This window comes from Argiope bruennichi, chromosome 9 (assembly GCF_947563725.1).
Source record: "Argiope bruennichi chromosome 9, qqArgBrue1.1, whole genome shotgun sequence".
In the NCBI taxonomy this organism is placed as follows: Eukaryota; Metazoa; Arthropoda; class Arachnida; order Araneae; family Araneidae; genus Argiope; species Argiope bruennichi.
Window position 1 is genome coordinate 16,432,525 of NC_079159.1, and position 23,966 is coordinate 16,456,490.

Consider the following 23,966-nt stretch of genomic DNA (forward strand, 5'->3'; position numbering starts at 1 on the left):
TTGGAGAGAAAGTTTCCAGTGAAATAAGGAATTTTTATAAGAAGTTCTGATAGAAAATTTAATACATTTTTCACACAATCTTGACCAATGGATTTTGCACAATTTTTTGGCCTTAAAGCTTTAAATGCATTTTTATTTAAAAGAAATAGAAAATATTTTACAATATACCCTGTATACAATTCTCAAAGGTATTCACAATTCATAACACAATGGGCTTTTAAAAAATGATGCAAAATTTAGTCACAAAACTAAAACAAAATAATCTTTAATTAAAAAAAACTATAAAATTAATTGTAATGAAACTTTTAAGTACTTAGTATACAAACCATTTTTGAATTTCATTTTTTTCTTAAGTTTTTATATAAAAAATGCTTCATTAAAAAAAATGTTTCTCTACTTTAAAAGCTTAATGTTTAAGATCTTAAAATTATTCTATAAAAATAATTGGTTGCTTAATGAGTTAAGATAAGAGCTTTGCTTATAAGATAAAACAGAGGAGACAAACTGTGAGAATGTATACAAAATAAATACAGTGCACTCTCAAGTATCTGGTTCACGACTAATCGACCTTGTTTTCCTTTATTGTAATTAAATGAAAAAGGCAAACCATTACATTGGCAACAATGCCAAGGCATTGGAAATGGTTGTCTGCTACGATCCTTCTATGGGTCATCTGCAAAATACAAGTTGTGACAGGAAAAGAGTAGTGCTCTGCTCATTATTCATTGTTTCATTAATATGTGACGGACCTCCAATGTTGACACTGTTTCTGATTATAACTGCACAGTACATACAGTATTCAATTGTTCTTGGGGTATACTTAGTATTTTTTTTAAGTGTACCACAGTGAAGATTACAAAATTTATGTTAAAATGTGAACAGTTCATATCCTTAACTTCTCTAAGAAATTCTTGAAATGTGCAGTACAATATATAAAAATATATGAACTACCAGTACAGAACCTTCTATTTTAACCTGACATGTTGCCAGGAACTGCTTCTATGATTCACCATGACGAGTTCATATTCAATGTGGCTTGAGATAAATGGAGAGCTTAAGACTCAATAAGAAAATACATTTTATAACAATAAATTATTGTATAAAAACTGTCTTCTGGTATTGGTAGGCCAAGAAAGCAGTTTATAGAACTCCGGCTTGACCATTTGCCACATTAGGCCAGATACTTGGGAGTGAACTATATTTATAACTTCCATTCCATTATTAATTATTACGTTCCATTATTCATTCAGGCATTCAATTGAAAATTTGAAATAAATTAGTTTTCATTAAATTTGCCAACAAATGAGATATATTAATTCATGACCATGATATTTTCTTTAAACATATACGGAAATCTGTAAATTAACTAGTTTCAGAAATAAAAAATAAATTAGGATTTTATACTCACCTAAAATGATCATATGAAGGACTTACAGTTTCCCCACATTCTATACACTTTGGTACTTTTTCTTTCTGTACAGAACTAGAATATCGTGCCGAGTGATTTCTAGTCACTTTTTTACTAGATTTAGCACTGTCGGTGGACTGTGTTTCCCATGTGTTTGAATGAGAAGAATCTGATGAAATAATGTCGGGAAATTCCATCATGTCACATTCAGGTTCCTTCAAGTCAGTTCTAAGAGCAGTATTTGGAATATCTGAAATACCATTTTGAAGATCTTTTTCAAGTTCCAGCTTTTTCACCTTCTCCAGTTCGGATTTAAGATAAGATCTGAATTTTTTCCGTTTTTTGTGCATTTTAATGACTAAAGGCTGAACTTTGTTCGTACAAATTTCACTGGGGGCAGAAGATGAGGTACATTCAGAAACATCAGGAAGTTCAGAAGTAGGAGATTGCTCAAGCACAATTTCTTTGTTCTCAGGAATATTACTTGATGATTCTGCATCTAAAATTATGATTTCATCGTCACTTTCTACAGTTTTTTCATTGGAACATTGCACAGTATCTTCAATAACTTGTATGTCATCTGTAGCCTCAAGAGCAGAGCTTGATGGCTCTTCTTGAGAAATTGTAGAATTTGTACTCTCTGAAGTCTTTGTTGAGTCTGAAAAATATATCAGAGGCTATTTATTTACAAATTAATTAAGATAATAATGACTTGTAATCATAAATATTATTATTCTGGATATTATATAAGTAAAAATGCGATACGTATTTCTTCATTTTGAAAATGATTAAATGCATGTGGACTAAAATTTATTAATTTGAAGAAAACTAGTTAAATAAACAAATAAAAAAACAAGAACATTTATTGGTAACACTATTCAAAATCGCATGTACTTTAATTTGTATGATTGTATTTTATTATTATTAATACTTTTATCGTTGAACAACATTGCAAGCATTTCATTTTTTTTTTGTTTTGTCTTTATTTTACACTTTTCATTTAAACAAATTATTTTCTTTGTGACAATATAAAGATCTAAGGCAGTAAAGAGCTATCAATTGAAGAAGTACGAAAAATGAAGAAAAGAAGTTGTTCAAAAGTGCAGGCAAAAAGCCTGAAGGAAAAGAAAAACAATGAAAAATTAAAATTGAATAAAAATATAAAACTTTAAAAAAAAAAAAATTGAATCCACTGAGACTGTTGATGAAAAAAGAAATCAATTCAAGAAATTATTTTGTTTTAATTTATCTCATTACAACAAGGAAGGCTTTCTGCCTGTTGATACAAAATTAAACATTCTCTCTCTCTCTCTCTATATATATATATAGATAAAAATTATATCTTGAATAAACAGAATGTTCAAAGATGAATATTCCACAATTGTTGCTCAGAGTGTAAAACCAATAATGATACTAAAATGTTAAAATTTTTAGTAAAAACAGTTTTTACAACCCGAAAATGGGCAATAAAATAAATTTTGAAAACCATGCTACACATATATAATAAATTATTCAAACACTTCCAGCTTTTGTTTAATACATTTTAACTATAAACGAATATGCTATTTTCTGCAAAATAATCAAGGAGTATCATATAGCTGACAAGTCAGAATAGGTTTCACGCATTCATTAAATATGCACAGCAAAAATTAAAAGCATCCAAGATTTTCCATCATGAGGAAATCAAATCTGTAGGTATGCCATTATGATAAAATATTGATTCACAGTTCTATCCAGGTATCAAAAGCAACACATTCCAATACTTCTACAACTGGTTGATTACCCTGTTTTTGTCCCACATGGTTAAATAATTTTCATAAGAGAAAGCATTCTCAAGTTTTGTAGAAGTGTTACAACAAAAGCATAGTAACAGTAGGCAAAAAGAGGCTTGCAATATGCTTTGACATTTTTATATGAACCGTGGCAAAAATCTACAAAGATAAGTAAAAGTCAAAGTAATGCCAGATAAATTTTTTATTGTTATTCATTCTGCCATAGTAAAATAAAATTTTGAAGGCAACAGTATACTTTTTTCAATAATTAACTTATAATTTTAATCATGCATGCATATATATATATATAATGATATTTTAAACTCTAATTTAAATCCAAATTAATTTCCAAAGTTTTAACTTAATTTAGCCCATAGAAATTTCATTATAAAATATTCTCTTATTTCCTGATCCAATTCCACTTTCTCTACTTCATTAATTCAACAGAAGCTTTATAAAACTGCTGAATCAGCTAAACGCCGACACTTTCACACACTCTGTGTGAAAGACAAAATACTACTGACTTTACAAATTCCTCTAAAAGATCCCTGTAGTTCCCTTGCTTTTGATTGGCATGCATTGGAAATCCCTATTAAAACATCACAGTATATAAGACCAGGGATAAAAGGTTTATCAGCTTTTTCCTCATTTCTTACTGTGTCGTTCTGTATTGTGTGTGTGCTCATCGCTCCTGCTTGTACCTAATGCGTGCTTCTCTGAGATGAAATAAAACAACGTCAAGAAATCGAAAGTCTCTTCACTGTCTTTGAAACTACCTTCTGATTAAAAAATTATATGCTTATATATATATATATATATATTACTTACCTGATATCTCACAACCATAAAACTTCAATACAGATTTTGGAATTCTTCGCAAAACAACACGAAGCTCTTTAAATGTAACTGGAATGAACTGAAAGAAGAATTTAAAAAATTTCAGACACAATAAATTTCAATACATAAAAAAAGTTTCCAAGAAATTTTAGCAGATATAAATATCATGTACATGACTCTATAACTAGATTACTAAAATATCCAATAATGATATTTGTTACTATTAGGTAAACAAATATCATTATACTCAGAAAAGTAAAACTGGGAGAAAGAGAGAGAGATTACATAAAATATTTTGAAAAGAACACTTTTCCCCATTGAATTATTAGGTTAAAGAATTTTAATCAAAGAAAACGTTAAATCAAAATATGATAATCAATATGTTAATTTTGATTATTCTTATCAGTAAAGAAAAGAAAAGAAAAAGAAAAAAAAAATTTAAAATGAGCAAGCATACCTCTGGTTCTTTCTTTTCTAATAGAAAATCAGATTTACCTAAATAGAAGAGAAATATAAATATAGTAATTTACTGCACATTTTCTTACTTCTAAATTTAAAGTTATATTGTATCAAATATTGTATAAAGTTATATTGTAACAAAAAAAAAAAATGCAAAGTATTGTTTTAAAGTGTACAAAAGTTTTATGGAATGTTAAGCTGTACAAGAATTGTATACGTTTCTTTAAAATAAATAAAATAAAATGAACAACAATAACAAAAAAGGAAAAAAAAAAAACTTTTAAGTGCAAAATTGTAATGCACATATTTAATTCATTCTGTAGATTAATACTTAAACTGTAAGATATGGTATAAACAAATGTACAAAAAATAGGTTATATGGTGTATAAAAATAGGCTCAAGCAGAAAAATATTATGATCACAGAAATTCCTTTTTTGAATCTTTGCTGAAGTAGTTAGAGAAATCAACTTAATGTAAAAGACTTCACATAAAATTAGGGGAGACTGGGACAAAATATTACACTTTTTTTTCTCAGAATTTCTTTTTAAAAGAATCTATTACAAGTTTTTTTTTTTTTAATGAAACACATTTAAAAATTTATTTTAATGATTTTAGATCTCATACGTTTCTTTCAACAATTATTCAATAGATTAACAGTTTGACACACATATATACATTGCAATAACTTGCCCCATTATGGAGCCTGTTGCGAGACCAAATAAAGTTACTTTTTACAGAAAATATATAAAAATTATAAAGACAAAGGTATTTCACTTATTATGTTTTTGTAATTATGGCAACATACACATTATCTACAGAATAACAATAAGTTCAATACAGGGGTGTTTGTGGGACCCCAAAAAATCCCCTGAAACTTTTACGGACTTACTACCGACATTTTGGAGTTTCGAGAAGGGGGGGGGGAATGAAAAATTACGATTATGAAGTATTGAATTACCTAATTATAAAAGTTCAATGAATTACTTTTTTTGCAAAATTAAGACCTTTGAACCCAGGTCACGTGATCGCACATCTGGTCGAACGAAGTCTCTCCCTTTTTTTTCTGCCGCGCCTACTTGCCGAAAAGAATCCAGAAGAGAATGTCCGAGAACCGGGGGAATGAGTCATAACTCGCAATAAGGAAAGAACAAAAAAGAAGTTTTTCCCCCCTTTTCATGCATTATCACTGCCTTTGGAGAAAGAAAGGAAAAGTTTTCACCACACACACTGACCTTGCGTTTTCTGCTTTCAAAGCAAACAAAATTACCCAGATCAAAATAAATAATTCATTATTATTCCTACTTCCTTTTGAACGACGATCCCCGGAATTTCCGGGTATCGAAGTTCAAAATCCCCGGAACACAAACACCCTTGTCAATATTATGTTAATTTCATGAAATTATAATGGTATAAATATGATGAATGATATATAATGGAGAATCTATACCTTTATAAGTAATTTGATCATAATTATTGTCTGAATTATTGATTTTACAAATACATAAACAAAGCACAATGACCATAATCCCACTTCAAACAACTATGACAGTTAAAAGCATATTGCTGATTGTTTGGATTTTGAGAAGAATCCAGCACCTTTGATGCAAAGCAGTCACTATCTTCTTCCATGTGAAACACCTGTTAAGGAGCCTTCTTCCTTTATTTATTTGATTTATTCTTCTTGGTTGATGCTGATTTTCTTTCTTTGCAGGGTATTTTATTCTTTTTTTATTGTTGTTCTTCAGCTACAGTCTATGCCAAGTTTTCTTTTATTTATCATATTTTCATAAATGTATGAACAATGATCTTGCTTCCAAAATTATTTACTTTTCATTTTTAATTAATGGAGCGCACATAATATATAAGCTCTATCTTTTTTCTTTTTTTTTTCTATTTATGTTCTCCCAATAAATTTTTTATTTGCTCCTTTCTCACATCCTATTTGGCGACTAATTTTTTCGCCAAGTTCTCAGATGCAGACTTGACAAGGTCTTAGAACAGAAGTTTCATAAAATAATGAACAAGGCCAAAAATAAACATTAAGAAGTAAAATAAATATGATTAATTGAATAATTCAATTAATACATTTTTACAAAAAGTAATTGTGGCATAAAAAATATTGAAGAATTATAACCTTAAAACAAAATTAATTGATTTTAATAATAATTATAAATACAGCAACATCTGTATTTCTATGAAAATGAGTAATGTTTGCAAAAGAGCTGCCAGAACATAATAGTCTTACATGCCCAACCTACGAGTAAAATAGGTCCATTATGGCTAATTTTACTGAAAAAACATAAAAGGTGCAACGTAAATACTGTAAATTAAATTACATTATAGCATCATTATAGCAGTGTAGACATCTTGACACTGGAATTTGAATCTGTCATTGATATTTACAAGATTTGTGAAGATTTCCACTTTGTGTCTATGTTTAGGCAAGCTGTTGGCGGGGACCCAAGAAAGAGATTTCTTATGCTTCAGAAAAACTGATAGTCAGACATTTGAAGGCTTTCACATTGATTCCATCCCAAAGGGATTTTATTTGACTTTTAACTGCATACTATTATGCCCCAATGTGTTTTACGTCTGACAGAAAGGCTGTAATATAACTCTGAAGTACTGCTTATGTACTGTTGATTGTGTTGAAACTCTGTCTCTTGTTCATTTGTAAAGACCTGTTGCAAGACCTCAGTGCAAGCTAATGCTATGCACTGAGTCTGTAATAAAAAGTCACATTTATGTAATTTACATGCAATATCCCGAAATATCCTTAAAAATTAATCTGTATTGCTTAATTCATTTCATTATCCTTAAGTTATTTAAATCATAGAATACTATTGATAAGAATTACAACTCACCATTACCTTCAATTTTTATTTTATTGCAGAACCTAAAGAGTTTCATGAAATTAAATTTTTTACTAGCCACCTTTTGCAATGAATATCCCATCATCACTTCTTTTTATCCCTGCAGAAGTTTTTCATCTTTCACATCAACTTTAAAAAGAAAACCCACATTTTAAAACTGTACCACAAGTTGTAATACGTTAATTGCTCCAATGGAATTTTAATAAGCTGCCCGTTCTGACACCATTTTTTATTTTCATATCGAACATAAGGTTTGAAACAAACAAACAAGAAAAAGAAAAAAAAAAAAAAAAACCTCCATAAATAAATTTTAAAAAATTCAATCGGACATAAACCCCGAGAAGTAGAATAAATTTGATTATTGATTTAATAAATTTATACAAAAAGTGATTAAGATATTACAAGTAATGTAGAATTATTATTTAAAAGAAAATCAATGGATGAAAGATGAATTACTTCCAAGTTTTGTTCAAATAAAAACTATAGTAAAAATGAGACAAAAAAAATTGAATAAAAGATACATTTCAGTAAGAAAATATGGTAGTGTAAAAACTTTATTTATGTATTTTTATCCCCCCCCCCTATTTTTGCACCAAAGTTCTCAAGGTTTCTTACGTATAAGCCTGCTGATTTCCTCCATTTTCAAAATTCTTTCATTGATGGGAGGTTGTTCTTTATTTTTTCCCTTTTTCTCCATTTGTCGGGTTTTTTTTTTTTTGTTTTTTTTTGCTAAAAAGTTTTTTTAATAGTATTTTCTTGATGTTTTTAAATTTTTGCACAAGTTACTATCTATAATACCATGCCAAACTTTTCTAAAATATTCAACGCAACTTACTTTAAATTAAATATTGGACAAATATCTCAATACGTAACTTTGTAATGTCATTTACCCATTTTGAATCATTAAAAATATCTCTCAACTCAAAATATCTCTCTACTCTTTGCCAGTAATATTGGAGTGTTTTTAATGAATGTCTCACAATTTTTAACTATTGGAAACTATAGTAGATATTCTTTGTAAGAGAACAAAAATTAACAAAATGAAATCAAAATAATAAAAATATAAAAAAGAAGTGAAATATGTATAAAGAAGTATCTATAAGGGGAGCTAACAATCTTTTCTCTTATTGTTATTATAAAATTGTGGATAGATGCTTCCCTTCTTTCTAAACATTTCCAGATTGGATGAAATAAAAAAAATAAACAATACAACCTTCAGGCATTTGTTTCAATGCTGAAACTTGATCCCAAAATAAGACCAAACCTCGATATCATTAGTATTCTAATAACCAGATTTACAATATCCTATGAATTCAAAATTCATTCACCTTAAAACTATCATTAAAATCTGCACACAGCATGCAATTTTCGTTTGCTTGTGTCTTGCATTTTTGTGTGCACTTACTTCTCAACAAATGACAAAAAATTCTAATGCAAACATCTTTTATTTTAAGAATGATAAAATTCAATTCTATTAATGTTAAAATCCACGTTTCCAAGAAAAAGTATCATGTAGGCTATAATGCAAGTGGCACAATTAAACTGTACAGAATTTTAAATATGATAACAGTGACCTAAAAACTAGCATTCTTGTGGTGCAGATCTTGTACAAATATCTACAAGAGATACATGTACAAGATCGGCAGATATATCTATCTGCATAAGAGGTATCTGCAGCTCTGTAGCTCTGATGCAAATAAAAAATTTAAATTCGAAAGAAAAAATACTAATACACCAAAAAATAAACACTTACACATGTAACAATGTCGGATTTAGGTGTTTTACGGCCCAAGGCAGTGCACATTCCTAATTTTAAGTCCTACTTTTAACAAAACGATCAATATAATTTCACATTTCAAAGTATTTTTAATATACAGTGAAACCTCGCTTAATCTGTATAATTCGTTCCCTAATCTCACTCATAATGCAAAACATTCGTTAAATGAAACCTTTTATCAATGTCAACTAGGGCAATCCGTTCCATTTCGAAAGGAATACTTAAATTTATAATTATTATTTATATATAATGCATGTTATTATTTATATATAAACATTGTCTTATATGCTTCAAAATTTGGCGAAAATGACACACAGTATCTTTGTTAAATGAATTTGTATCGCGATACCACCTTATCAGAGTGATGCTTTTCAACTTAAGAAGTAAAAATTTCCCCTGCTTTCAGTATCTCTCTTATTTCACTGAAAGGTTGTTGCTCTGTTGTGTCTATTATTTCTTACTCTCCTGACCAAATCTCCACTGCAGCTTTTTGCTGTGACACAAAATGAAGCTCCATCAGCTCTGCTCTTGGGTGGTTCTGGCTATATTCTTCTACCAGCTCATCGATGTCGATGCCGCTTATAACCTTATAATCTTGACTATAGACAAAATCTCGTTGATTAATGCTCCATAGGGACTTGCTTAGACTCCTTGGAGTCACATCCGACCAAACATTTTCTTCCATGTAGATATAAAGGTTCTTTTCAAATAGGAGCTTAGCACAAACTGATACATGTTAATCCAGTATGTGACATACAGTATCCCTTCGCCACTCGTTATGTGAGACATCGCTTGTCAAGTGAATCACTTTTTTACATTTTATTTGCTGGTTATGCAAATCACCTGTCAGCCAAGGTTCTCATTGATTGCATAAGTAAATTAAGTTAGGTTAATAATCTTTTTCATTTTATTAACTTTGAGAAATGTTTTTTTATTTCCCTATTATGATTTCAAATTGCCTACGAACCATATTTGCATGCAAATAGTATAAAAGCAAATGTTTGACTTTATGACTTTTAATGATGTTCGACTTTAAATAACTAAGTTAACGTAATGAAATATATAGGAACCTTACCAATTAAATCTGATAAAGTATTAATAATATTACAGAAAATTCATAGTCTGTAAAATCAATGGGTTCGATATAGTGGTTATAGGATGAGACAGTCCTACAGGCTATATAACAAATAATGACACTTATTCAACACGACAGCAAGAACACACAGTCAAAAAAACACCTCCGAAACGTACATAGCATAAAACAGCAACAAATTAGTAACAAACAACAGTAACAGTGTGTAGTGACGCTTTATAAGCCAGATAACATGAGCAATTAATTTTGTCTTGTGGTCATGTTACGTGGCTACGGACCCAAAGATTGCGAGTTCGATCCTCGCCTATCACCAATCGCAACATTGGTGATAGGCGAGGCCCGATGATGAAAATACGCAAACTTTATACAACTGTTGTGGCGCCCTTTACCAGAAATAAATAAAATAAAATAAAGCTGACAAATAATCAGCCAATAAATAAATAAATAAATGAAGCTGATACTTAATCAGCCAATAAAAAATGCAGCTGATAAATAATCAGCCAATAAATAAATGAAGCTGATAAATAATCAGCCAATAAAAAAAATGGATAAGGCGCAACAGCCAATATATCACCACTAATAACAGCAAAAACGGGACAAAATATCGTTCGTCTCACCTCCGACGCACTGGAGGGGGAGTATTGTGGTGACGCTTTATAAGCCAGATAACAGCTACGAGACATGAGAAATTTCTTTTGTCTTGTGGTCATGTTACTCGGCTACGAACCCAAAGGTTGAGAGTTCGATCCTCGCTTATAACCAATAGCAACAAGTGCAAAGGGCTAAGATAGAGCTCCACAGTAAAGAAAGATTTGACACAATTCAACGTTTGAGCTGAGTTAGAATACTAAAACAATACTGACTGTCTATTCAGCACACGGCTCAATGCTGCTTTAATATTCAAGTAATCACTTATTCAAATTAGTTGAATAAGCGATATTATATTATTATTTAATTACACATTATATCATTAATATTATTGAATATTAATTATTTAATATTCAAATTAATCACCCGAGTTTAACTCAATTGATTAATTCCAGTTCGGTCGCCTAGTTTCTTATAGTTTCCGAAGCAGGCACAGAAATTTTTGGAAGGAACATGACCATTCGTGTCTTAATGGTCCAATCATCATAATTTCTGCTGATTCAGTTATCTTCGATTTTGTCACTACCTTCATCGACAAGTTGCCAAATGGTAGCCAAAACAAGGAATTGATTCGACATCAGTTCAGTATCCATCAGAGCTGTCCATAAAACAACAGCAAAATTTCTAATCTCATGAACTCGAGGATTTATAATCTTGCATTCTTCATGAATAATCCATCTTGAATATTGACAGAATGTTTATATACCCAATATCTTGATTAATGAATAGATGATTCCTTTTTCTCAGGCCAACCTTCTTTAATAAAATTAATCCGCTCAACACACATTTCGTCTTCTAGTTGAGTTTGCCAAATTTCTGACAATCTTTCAACAGTTTAAATACAAAATTTCTTCTGTGAGCTCTCCCATCTATTGGATTTCTTGAAAGAACATCAACAATCATTAGATCTTTTTCTGGTATATACTGCACATGATATGAATATTGCATCATTTTCAATTTTATTCTCTGGAGTCAAGGAGACAAACCATCTAATGTTTTATGCACGAAGATGGAAACTACTAATTTATGAAAGACCAATAATATAATGGAACGTTTTACAAGTAATGCTGATTGCATTTTTGACTGGGCACTGTTCTTCGATGCATTTTATTATTTCCACACTATTTCTGTTTTGCAATAATTTTCTCTAATTTTACTAAGCAGAATTTTGTCTCTGTTCCTATTTTCCTAAATTTCTCGTTTAGTGTCGATATTTTATTTACTTTTTTTCCCTTAGAAAATTTCAAAAAAATCTTGACTTATTTTATTGCAGACTTTTGCATTTCATGATTTGAGGCAATGATCGTCGTTTTTTTAAAATTATTTTAGCTTGTTCGGCAATATAAATTGCTTTCTCTAGCCTGATATTTGCTTCCAGCTATATTGTTTTCAATACATGTCTATTGAGTATAATGCAAACGATTCTACAGGTGATTATCAAAATAATGGAAACACCTGTGAATAAAAATGACATTTTTGAATTCACCCCGTAAGCATTAAAATATAATAAGAGCCATTAGTTTTTTTAATAAATAGCAATGTATATATTCTGGTAGTATGTTAGCTGTATTGAAGTTCTGGAATTCTTGTGTTATTTTCAAAAGCGTAAAATGTCAGACCTCTTAGATTTTCAAAGAGGTCAAATTGTAGGTGCCCGTTTATCTGGAGCAAGTGTGACCGAAACATCCCAACTTTCAGGCGTTTATGGAAGTACGATGTCTAAAGTCATGATAGCATACACAGTGAGGCAAGAAAAGCTCAGTAAAGCAAAATAGCAGGCGGAAAGAGAAGCTCAGTGAAAAAAAATGGACGGGTATTGAAGCGGATTGTAATGTCTGAAAAGCGAACCACTGCAGCAAAAATGACCGCGCAGCTTAATACCCATTTGAATTCTCCAGTGTCAGTGATTACAGTCAGAAAGCACCTTCATAAACAGAACATTTATGGCAGAGCAATAATTCCCAAGCCAATTGTCACAGATGTTAATGAAGTCTACAGTGGTGTCGTACTTACAAAACCTGGTCGACAGATAAATGGAAGAAAGTAATGTAGTCTGACGAATCGTGTTTCACAATTTTTACTACAACAGGGCGGGTTCACGTTTGGAGGACACTTGTACAAGTGTATGATCGTGATTGTCTCCTTCCAAATGTCAAGCAAGGAAGTGGATCTGTCATGATATGGGCAGCCATGTCGTGGTTTTCTGCTGGACCAATCGTAACCCTGAACGAAAGGATAACTGGGGAGAAGTATAAAGAAATTTTAGCTGAACAGGTCTATCCTATGATGCAAACTTTGTTTCCTGCAAGAGATGGAATTATCCAGGATGATAATGCACCTATCCATGCAGCGAGATTTGTCCAATCATTGTCTGATGAATACGGGGAAGTTAAACATCTGCCTTGGTCCGCACAGTCACCCGACCTCAATATAATTGAATTGTTATGGTCTATTTTAAAGCAATCAATATGGAATCGATTTCCTCCATAGGCATCTCTTCCAAAGCTTTCACAATATCTACAGGAAGAATGGTACAATATTCATTTAAACACTATTCAACACTTGTATGAATCCATTCTTTGGCAAATCCAAGCTGCAGTACATGCCAAAGGCGGTCCTATACCATACTAATAAAAGATTCTTTATAAATCTAAGGTGTCTCCATTATTTTGATAATCACCTGCATCTCGAAATTTGAAAAGAAAATTTGGCGAGAAATTGCACTTCGGCTCCAAATTATTGAGTACAGTATTATATCCTTCTGCAACTTCATCTTATCCTTGCATTCTATGTATTAAATTTATAACGATCGTAAATTTCATTTTAAGATGGAATCGATACATTTCGAACTGGAACAAAATAACTTCAAAATTTCGCTCTGACATCTTCCTAAGAATCCACATCTATTTGCTTCAAACCGAAAAAAACAAATATTTTCTCGAATGCTCATCCTATCAAATAAAACAGAGTTCACTTATTCTGATCTTGACTCGTTGGTCAATCCAGATGCAGATCTGAATCGTTGAATTTTGATATACAATCTTCATTTTAGAATGAAAAAAATTTCCTGCGCCGAAATCTGATAATCTGGCATCGCAATGTTGAATTTCGTCGTTTAAGACATTCTTACTACTTCTCCATTGTTTAAGATTCGCTTTGATGGGAAATTATCAATGAATGAACTTTTTTCGTATTTTATGATCGTTTTTAGTTAGAATAAAACAGGAAGCAAGGTTAAATCTTTGGTGAAGACAGGACCCAAAAAATGCAAGTTATTTTTTATTATTATTATTCTGGGCTTTTATAATACAAAGAAGCAATTACAGAAAATCAATTTTTCTCTATTTCAATCCCCTCCCCCATTTTGGAATTTCGAATTCATGAAACTCTATTACACTCAAGTTATGTTTCAATTGCTATCAACTTTTATTTAGATATATTATTTGGCAAATTTAGATATACCCTCCAACATTAGTTACCCAGTCATCAGTAGCACTTCTTACCAATATATTTGCTGTTATTACATATAATGTAATAACAGAAAATCATTGAAGGAAGATATTTCCAAAGAATTTTAACAAGAAAACAAATATTATTCAAAATCATCTGATACATTTATTATTTACTAAATATATAAGTGAAACATCTTTTAAAAAAAATTACACAACTCGATTTTGCTGATCAAATAAATTAACACTATTTGTTTAAATATTTACAATTTTGTTTCGTTAAATAGAGTACTTTCAGTGTATTTTGTAGTTTTCCATATATATATATATCCCCGGGGGAGTTTCGTAATTTCCCCGTATATATATAGTCGTTTACTATATTTTTTTACAATATATCCATACACCATAGTTTTCATCTAATTTCCGTAGCAACTGTGTGAATTCCCTAGCTGTTGAAGGGTATGTATTATCCCATATTTTCCTTTAAAATGTGAAGAGAAAAAAAATATTCATTAAATAGCAAAGACGGGTACTTTCCATTTCCGAAGGCCGTAAAAAATCGTAATAATGTTGGCGATTTTTTTTTTTTTTTTTTTTTTTTTTTTGTGATTTTGGGGGGAAAATTTAATTACCGTCAACGGCCCACGGAATATAATGGTACTTTTCTGTTTCCGAGGGACGTAAAAAAGAATCGCCAAACTTTTGGCGATTTTTTTTTCTTTTGATTTCGCGAAAATAATTTAACTGTCGCCAACGGCCCTCGCAAACGGAAAGTACCCAAAGATGTACCAATGTTTCAAATTCAAAAAGCAAATCAACAAGCCATTTTGGAACTAAATGAAGGCTATTTTAGGATAATGCAGACAATAGTTACCTTCCCTCGCTTAACACACACACAGAGAAAGAAAGAAAAGAAAAGAAAAAAAATTAATGCTGCTCCAGTGAGAGAAAATTTGTCCTAAAAAGATTTTAAGTATATCAAGTCCAAGTATAAATTAGATCTTGAAAGAGGGTAATGTGTCTTGAATACTTTAAAACCAAAAATGACACTCTACAATTAGGTTACTGAGGCAATCATATTACTCTTCTACATAAAAGAGTAATATGATTCATTCACTCTGAAAACTCATTTTTATTAACACATCAAAAATCTCGTTTATCTCACCTACAGTAACTGCTTCATTACTTGGAGGTCAAATGGAAATTTTATAATTAAGAAAAATTGAAGAATCCTAAAAAGAAGGTCTTACATTATAGAGAGAGAAAAAAAAGATAGAAATCTCAAAACCACATAATAATGCCATATCTTCTTATCAATCTTTCTAAATACCGAAATATTTCGATCATATAGCTAAACAAAAACTTGTTTTTGAAATGAAGAAACTGACTTTCCTGGATTTGATGAAACTTTTAAAGTTTAAAAAATATTTCAACTGTGGAATTTGAAGGGAAGGTAAATATATACATGAATTATTTGCTTTTGAAATAAAGTGGAAAATGCTAATTTAGCACCCTCAGAAGGTTAACTGTTTGCATTCAGATATCTCCTCTCAGGCAATATCAAAAATGGTGCATCGGATGCTTTATTTTTTAACTTTTTAAATTGTTGAAGAAATTAACAAGTCCTTATATTAAGTGAATAATTATTCATTGAATTGCTTTTTTAAGTGCAAAGGGTTAATATACTTAGAAAAAAATTTCCAAAAATTAGCAAGGCTTTCATTATAACAGAATATTTTAAATAGCGATATTAGGTTAAAGACTTGATCTGAACACAAAATACAAATAAAAAACTTACTTCTTAAGTAAATAAAAAAAAAACTTACTTCTTAAGTCATTATAAAATATTTCATTCATCATATAAACAAATGCCTGCTGAGGTTCCTTGCCATAATGATCTCTCCACATCAATTCTTCTAAATAATTCTGCATTACTTCTTGCCTCATTAATTCAGGTTTTATGTGCGAAAACATGTTGGAGAGATGATTTAAAAGATAATATTTAATGTTCAAAACATGGCAGCTGAGATGACTGCTATCAACAACATGTGTGTTAGCAAGGATTATTTTGTAACAATCAAACCTTCGCTGCATTTGGAATTTTTTAGTTGCATCTACAACAATGATTGATTTTGGATGAATCCAAGAATATAATGTATAATAAAGATTATCAATTTTTCCCATTTCAGCTGGGAATGCTTGAATGAGAGGGCGTTTGGTTTCACGGTCCATTGCTCCTAAAATTGTTAATTTTCCAAATCTTATCACAGCAACTTCTACAATATGTTCCTCTCCCCCTATTTTTTCTTTTTTACGTTTTAAGGCTGAGGAACAAAGAACTTGAAATGACCGCCAGAAATCTAAAAGTTTACAAGAATCCATAGGTATATCTGTGTTGATAAGTGATTCATCTGATTGGACAATCCAATGGAAAATCAATCCAGCAATGTGAGACATGGAATACTGGGAAAAGCGAGCAAAAAAGCTTGGTCTTCTAAATGCATTTTCAAACTTGCACCTAAGGAATATAAATTATAATTTATAAAAGCATCAATATGATAAAACCTAAAAAAATAATAATAATTTAATAATGTGACAGAAACAAGTATAAGAAAATAATAAAAAAATTTCATGAATGGAGAGTTTTACTTTTTCTGATAATCAGTATAATTCATTCTTAGCAAACTAAAAACAAATAAACCAAAATTTGAAGAGTCATTATTTTCCAAGCACTGTGCATAAAAAGAACGCAGTAGTTTATGTCATACTGATTTTGTCAAATATCGTCTTAAATCTTACAAAAACACTATTTTGAACTATTCACATCCCCTAAAATGCAATCACACAAATTCAGTTAAAAATCAAATTAACGTTAATAGACAAAATCATTATCAACAAAATCCCAATCTCTATCTTTGATCTTTTAATCAATGGCTTTAAGATTGCCAAATGTTGTTGCAATTATTTAAAATTGTAACAGGTTCACCGAGCCAAAAAAAAAAAAAATTGTACTTTAGTGTGCCCCTTGCTATGTCAAGTTGCCAATAAAGATAGCGGACCAAATTAACAATTCTGTAAAGCAATTACGGTTACACTTTCTGCATTAAAAATATGATCTTTACTGTTAAGTTTTGTTTTATATGAGATCTTTTCATTTTTTTAACCTTTCGGTTCACCATCGTTGCTTATTTTTACAATTTTTAAATAAAGAATTTTTGCAAACTGGCTGAGCCAGTCTGTTGTGTTCACAGAAAATTTAGAGCATGCAATGCTTTTGGCAACTGAAGAAGGTAATGAGCAGGATTTTTAACTTAAAAAAACATCCTATGGCTTTGCTAGCAGCAGGAGCCGGATCCCAGTAGCTTCGCTAGCACATTGAGCATAAAGACTGTGTGGATAACAGAAATAGTACACAAACAAAAGAAAAGAAAGAAGGAAGGAAGAAGCAATCAAACCATACTTCATACAAAATTTCAAACAAACATCCTTTCCCTAACTTCATCAACTCGTTAAAATATATATAATCCATTCTCCCTTCACTCATTCTGCAAGTTCAAAATATTTCCTGCCATTCCCTTTCACCAGATATCCATTCTTCAGCAATTATCAACATAAGGAATTATCAAGGAAACCATTAAATCAGGAAAAGAATTACAAAAAGTACAAGGAATTGCATTGCAGATTTTTAAATTAATAATTTAGATGATTTCAAAAACTGCATATCAAGAGTTAAGAACTGCAAAAGAATAAATATTTTCTATTTGTATTCACATTAAAAATAACATTACAGTGTCTTATTAGCAATAAAAAAAACCTTTTAATTATAATACAGATTAAATTAAAATCTTTAATCGATATTTTTTTTATTCTTAGTTTAACATTTTTCATATAATAGTTGTAGTACCCTGTACTCAACCCCTGTAAAAAGTAGTAAACAAGGCAGTATTAATGTTACTAGAAGATTGTTCCATTACGTTACCATATAGGCAACAAACACAGGGGCAAACTAATGTACAATTCAACCCTTATTTTGTTTAACCCTTTAAGCGGTCAATTATTTTACCAGAAATGCTTCCAAAAAAGGCATATTTTTTATTGCATATAATTAAGTTCCATACTTAATAGAATAAGAATATTAAGAATTTTTTTTATTTTTTTAAATTAATTTAATTTTTTAATGCTTTTACAACATTTTTTATTTTACAATTTTGGACACAAAAGCCCCTAAATGTTTGCTTTTCTCAAGTACATTCTGCATGCATCTGAGCTCAGTGCACGAGTCATCTGAGGAATAATCCAATTAATTAGAAGAAATATCTGTATCAGAATGTAGTTCATCATCCAACAAGAAAGTATTTTCGTCGTCTATTCCATCCATAATTTCCATAAGATTCACAAGCACGGCATACAGTAGAACAAAAATTTCAAAGAAAAGTTTCCGCTTTCCCGCTACATAGAAAAACCCGGATGAAAAGCATTTCATTTACATGGGCAAGCCACACCATCTGTTGAAAAATAATAATACTAAATAGTATCTTTCAATAATGAAAAATGCGGGCAAACCAGAAAAGGAAAGGAGAAAATATCGATGCCCGTACGCCGTACGGGCAAACCAGATGAGGCCAATGTCGGGTAGCACGTACACTGTACGGCAAACTGCTTAAAGGGTTAAAAACAGAGAGATCTGAACTAATAAAATTTTCAGTCTTTATCAAATGAAATTCCATTCATTTGGCACTTTCTTTAATGTAATGGCCCTATGGTCTAATGGCCATCCAATTATTAACAAACTACTATACAGGACAACACATTAAAAATCAGAATCTAAAGTACTGAAAATAACAATCTGTGAAATTTTAGATAATATTACTAATTTGTTTATGATTTTTAAATTATTATTCTAACATTTTACATGCCAATGAAATCATGCTTTGTTTGCATTATATTAATATTAAATGTCACTGCATTTTATTCACAATGAATACATTTTTTACTAAATATACAAGTTTTAGGAATAAATAATCATGGCCATGTAATAAAATAAGAAACAAAATATTTTAACAGATAATTATAAATAAATGATTAAATTAATTTTCCTTATCACAGAATACAAATTACGATAAGAAATCAATAAAAATAGCAATGTTGTTTACAAAACTTTAAAATTAAATTTATATTCTTTTCCAATTATAAAAGAAAAAATAATATGGCTTTTAGGGAATGCAGAAAATTATGTTTTTTGAATAGATAAGAAAGCAAAATTTTTAAAAAATGAGAAATTCTATTTCTTACTTTTCATTCTGGCAAAGCCATGAACAGCCATCATTGAATCTAGTGCTTGCTTTTAAAAGTGCTACATCTCGACAAACATAACAAATACTTGTATTCTTAATAAAGCCTTTCTTTACCAGCCATTTGATAGGATTGGTAATAAAACCTTCAGATTTCAGTTTAAGTCCTGCAAAAGGAAAAAGTTTCAATAACACATCACTTTTTTAAGGTAAGGAATAATAATATTATTGCAATTTTATAGCAGAGAGCAATTGTTTATTTTCTTTTTAATACATATGTTTTAAAATAATTTTGTATGAAGGTCCAAATCAGCCATTTACACAAGAAATTGAGAAGTTAAAAATATTGTCTTTTACAAAGTATGCTGCAAGTATAAAAACACAATTAAACCAGACAATATTTTTCAGTAAATACTGTTACAAATCTGTAATTTTGCTACCCGTCATGAATAGTGTCATCGTTGGACAAACCGTTAAAACCGTTGTTCTGTATGTGCTGAGCTTGACGACTAAATGGATAATCCTGGAAAGTTCGAGAACTTTCACAATCCATCCACTAAGAACCGAGATACATCCAGATACGTCCTGATTGGTCTGGAAGATTCTAGCCCTGCCTCCTGGAACTATAAAAGACAGGCACTCTGAAGCTGCAAGGGTAGTTGAGAGAAGAAGTCGTGTGTGAGAGGAGTCGGAGTCGCCGACAAATAAAGATTTTGGAGGATTAGACAGCAACTAGCTGTTGAACTAGAGATTAAATGCGCTGCATTATTATGATTGATTGGCGGTATTTGTAGAAAAAAATTTTTGTAACTGTAAAGTATGTTTGCAAGTATAAAAATACAATTAAACCAGATATTTTTCAGTAAATACCCATTTGTTGCAATTTAAAAATATTTCTCTTTTCACACTGCATATTTATCACCTTCTTCATCTCATATAGAATCAGTATAAGTAAAAACAAAACCAAATTCCCATCGTTATTAATAACAATCTATTATAATAATGTGTCTATTGGCATTTTACAAATTATGTCATGTAATCTTAAATAATTTAATTTGACACAAATATACAATATGCTTATAATTAAAGTGCAAATATTTGAAGGACTCTAAAAGAAAAACTATTTAAATAATGTTGAAGAAACTTGGCATTTGTAATATTTACAGAATAGAAAAAATTGCACAGTAAAAAATCTTTTTAATCGTCTATCTTTTCAATAGATGATGTTGTAACTTGTTATATAAGTTCCCCCCCCCCTTTTGTTCTTTCTTTCTTTCTTTACTATGTCAAAAATGCCTACAACTTTAATTTTAAGAACATTTTCTTATAAAAATAATAAGAATATCCTTGAAATTGTAGCCAGCATTCTGTCAAAAATAGATGGTGCTTAGTAAAATATTTTTACCAAAAAAATAGCAATTATATCATTGTTTTGAAAGAATACTGCAATCTTAAAGATTTCAGAAGGGGGAAAAAAAATTGCTCTCTGTTAATGGTTTAAGGAAGATGATTAGTAAACTTAAAGCTACATGAGAACTTTGGGTGCTTCCTTGAACTAGTGGATAAAGCGTTGTGAGTCACGAAGTTCTGGGAGAAATTTGGAACAACTGATTCAGAATCAATGGATCAATGACATTTATGCACTAGAAGTGCAGTAAGAAACTTATCAAAACTATGGGTACTGCGCAAAAAATTCTGTACTACAATTACTTTAGTTATTACACTACATTAATTAGCACTACATTTAAGTTATTACATAAAATGAAAATTTTGTGACACTTGCAAACCAGTGATCCAGAACAAACAATTATCTTACTAATCTCATTTTTTACAAAACTGATGACTTATGGATTCGAAAGATTTTGTCGATTGAAGATGTGCATTTCATTGAATTAGGGGAAATTAACTCACATAATTGTAGGATATGAGGCTCATACACCATGCTGTTTTTAGAAAACCTCTGTATTCTTTGTATCTATTTAATGATGTTATAATTTGATATGATATAACTTCTGACTATATTATTGGCCCATTTTTTTTCCCAAAAAATCTTACACCAACATAGTTAGATCATAGTATCATAAGTGGGCACAAGTCACAGTAAAATTCTAGAAAATAATGAGATCCCTGCTTTGTAAAAAAAAGAAGGGACAGGGGAGAGAAGAAGAAGAAGAAGAAAAAGCATAGATTTAACACCATTTATGCAAGATAGGCCTCCACCTCATGTTGTTCAGTCTACTAAACAAATGCTTAACCAAACATTTGTTAAAACTGCATAATTGAGCCGCTCAGAAGCCAATGCGGTTAAGTCCATTTTTTGATATTTTCTGATTTTTGGAAATTTTGATGAAATAAATAATAATCTTCTTAGTTATTAAAGGATTTACTCGTTGGTTGCTTTTTTCTAGGTTAGACAGCCCTTTTTTAAATAGCTTCTGAATATATTGTATAATAATTTCAGAAGCCATTGTGAATAAGTCCACCTTTTATCAATATTTTTTTACATAAACTTTGAAATAAAAATTAAATTATTCTTCTTCTTTCTATATTTGTTGGTAACACTGAAAAACAAGAAATTCATAGTAATTGGCTTAATATGAGATGGATAAAATTGGAAAGGTCAAACCCAAGCAGCATTAAGTTCAAATATAATTTTGACAAGGATGATACCTTTCATGTAATTGATATAAAAAAAACAAAAATAGGTAGGCCAGTAAATTTTAAAAATATAACTCACTCTCCAATTAAACACGACTTTTACAGGACATTAAGGACAACACGTGGAGATCAAGATTTACATTTAAATAACTCGGAAGAAGATGATGTTTGTTATGATTAATAAACATAAAAATTATGACAATAAATGTTATTTTATTATTTTTACATAAATTTCTTATCTTTTTCAGCTGCCAAAAGGTATAAGTCCTAAAATTTTTAAGATGCTGTCATTATTTCAATAAATACTTACATTTTTATTTACACAAACTGTACATATCTTGTTTTTTTGCAGAGTTTACACCTCGAAAAAAGACTTTATACACTTTTCTAATTAAATTAATAAACCAAGAATTTTAAAAACTAATGTATCAAAAAACATTAATTTTCTCAATTTCTGTGTTTTGGACTTAACCGCATTGGCTTCTGAGCGGCTCAATTAACAGATGTTTTAGGAATGTTTGGTACACTATTCACCTTTATTGTACCAGACATGTTCAAGAAAAGCTTGCATTATGTGATTGGATTTGAAGGTTCACATATTCAGGACATATTATAATTACTTAGTTTCCATCCCTTAACAAAAAGAATGTGTTATAATTTCAATCTACAAAGTAATAAAAATAAAAATAATGTCCTTCATCAAAAAAAAAATTAAATAATTGATATTTTTTTAATGTGTGATTCATTTTCCCATGTTTCAAATATTATAAATACCAAGTTTTTTCAATACTCATGAAATAAAATTAAGATAATAAAATTTAGAGTCCTTCAAACACTTTTATATTAACCACCTTATATTTTGGAAGATGACAATGTGCATCACTAAGTGATTTTTTTTAGCTGGAACATGCATTAAAATCTTAATTTAACTATATTTCAGTTACTCAGTTATTAAAAAAATTATATTTCAATTATTTACAAAAATTAAGGAAAATATTATAATTTTTCTGCAATAACATTAAAAAATTTGTCATTTTATTAATGCAAATTTAATCATATGCCTTTTTTTCCTGAATTTTGATTATTTAAAAAAATTTCCGAATTTTCAATGGTACTTTTAACTGTTAGAAAAAAATCCAACCAATCATCATTATTTAAATGCAATTATTAGCGAAAACAAAGGAAGAAAAATTCTGTACATAGTTTACATGAGTAATAAGAAAGCAAAGGCATAACATTGCATGAGACAACATGCAATTAAAAGATAAAATTACTCAAGTAGTTAATGGAAAAATGTGACCCGACACCATTAAAAAAATCTTGGTATCTGATTATTAGAAAAGACTGACTATTAGAATTTATAAAATATATCAGGTATAAGGATACTAAAATTACAGGGATTTAAATGTTCATGCTTAAAAATATTTTTGGGGGATAATCATCAACATCAAGTTCAACATAAGGTAATTAATTAAAATCACACAAAGCCTGCAAACCTACTATCATAAAAGATAATTAGTATACAGTAAGGAATATCAAGTGTAGCAAAAAGCCTTCTGTATTTTTTATGCATTTTTTCGCTGCATTTAATACTTATATTTCTTTCCTCTGCATTGCTTCATACACCCATTTTTATTCTTACAATAATAAAGTTTTAGCAAGCATGAGCTAATAATTGATTCATCTAAACTAACTTGTGG

The 23,966-nt window shown here is 29.9% G+C and overlaps 1 protein-coding gene across 1 annotated transcript in view; it reads right to left on the bottom strand.

Moving 5' to 3' along the window:
• Nucleotides 1-23,966, bottom strand: part of LOC129983866 (uncharacterized) — a 62,905-nt gene that overhangs the window by 3,999 nt on the left and 34,940 nt on the right. The window contains exons 17-21 of the mRNA XM_056093534.1: nt 19,610-19,775; nt 16,144-16,835; nt 4,475-4,512; nt 4,009-4,096; nt 1,409-2,066 (exon numbers count right to left, since the gene is read on the bottom strand). Of these exons, the coding sequence (XP_055949509.1) occupies nt 1,409-2,066; nt 4,009-4,096; nt 4,475-4,512; nt 16,144-16,835; nt 19,610-19,775 (1,642 nt within the window). The remainder of the gene's footprint in view (nt 1-1,408; nt 2,067-4,008; nt 4,097-4,474; nt 4,513-16,143; nt 16,836-19,609; nt 19,776-23,966) is intronic.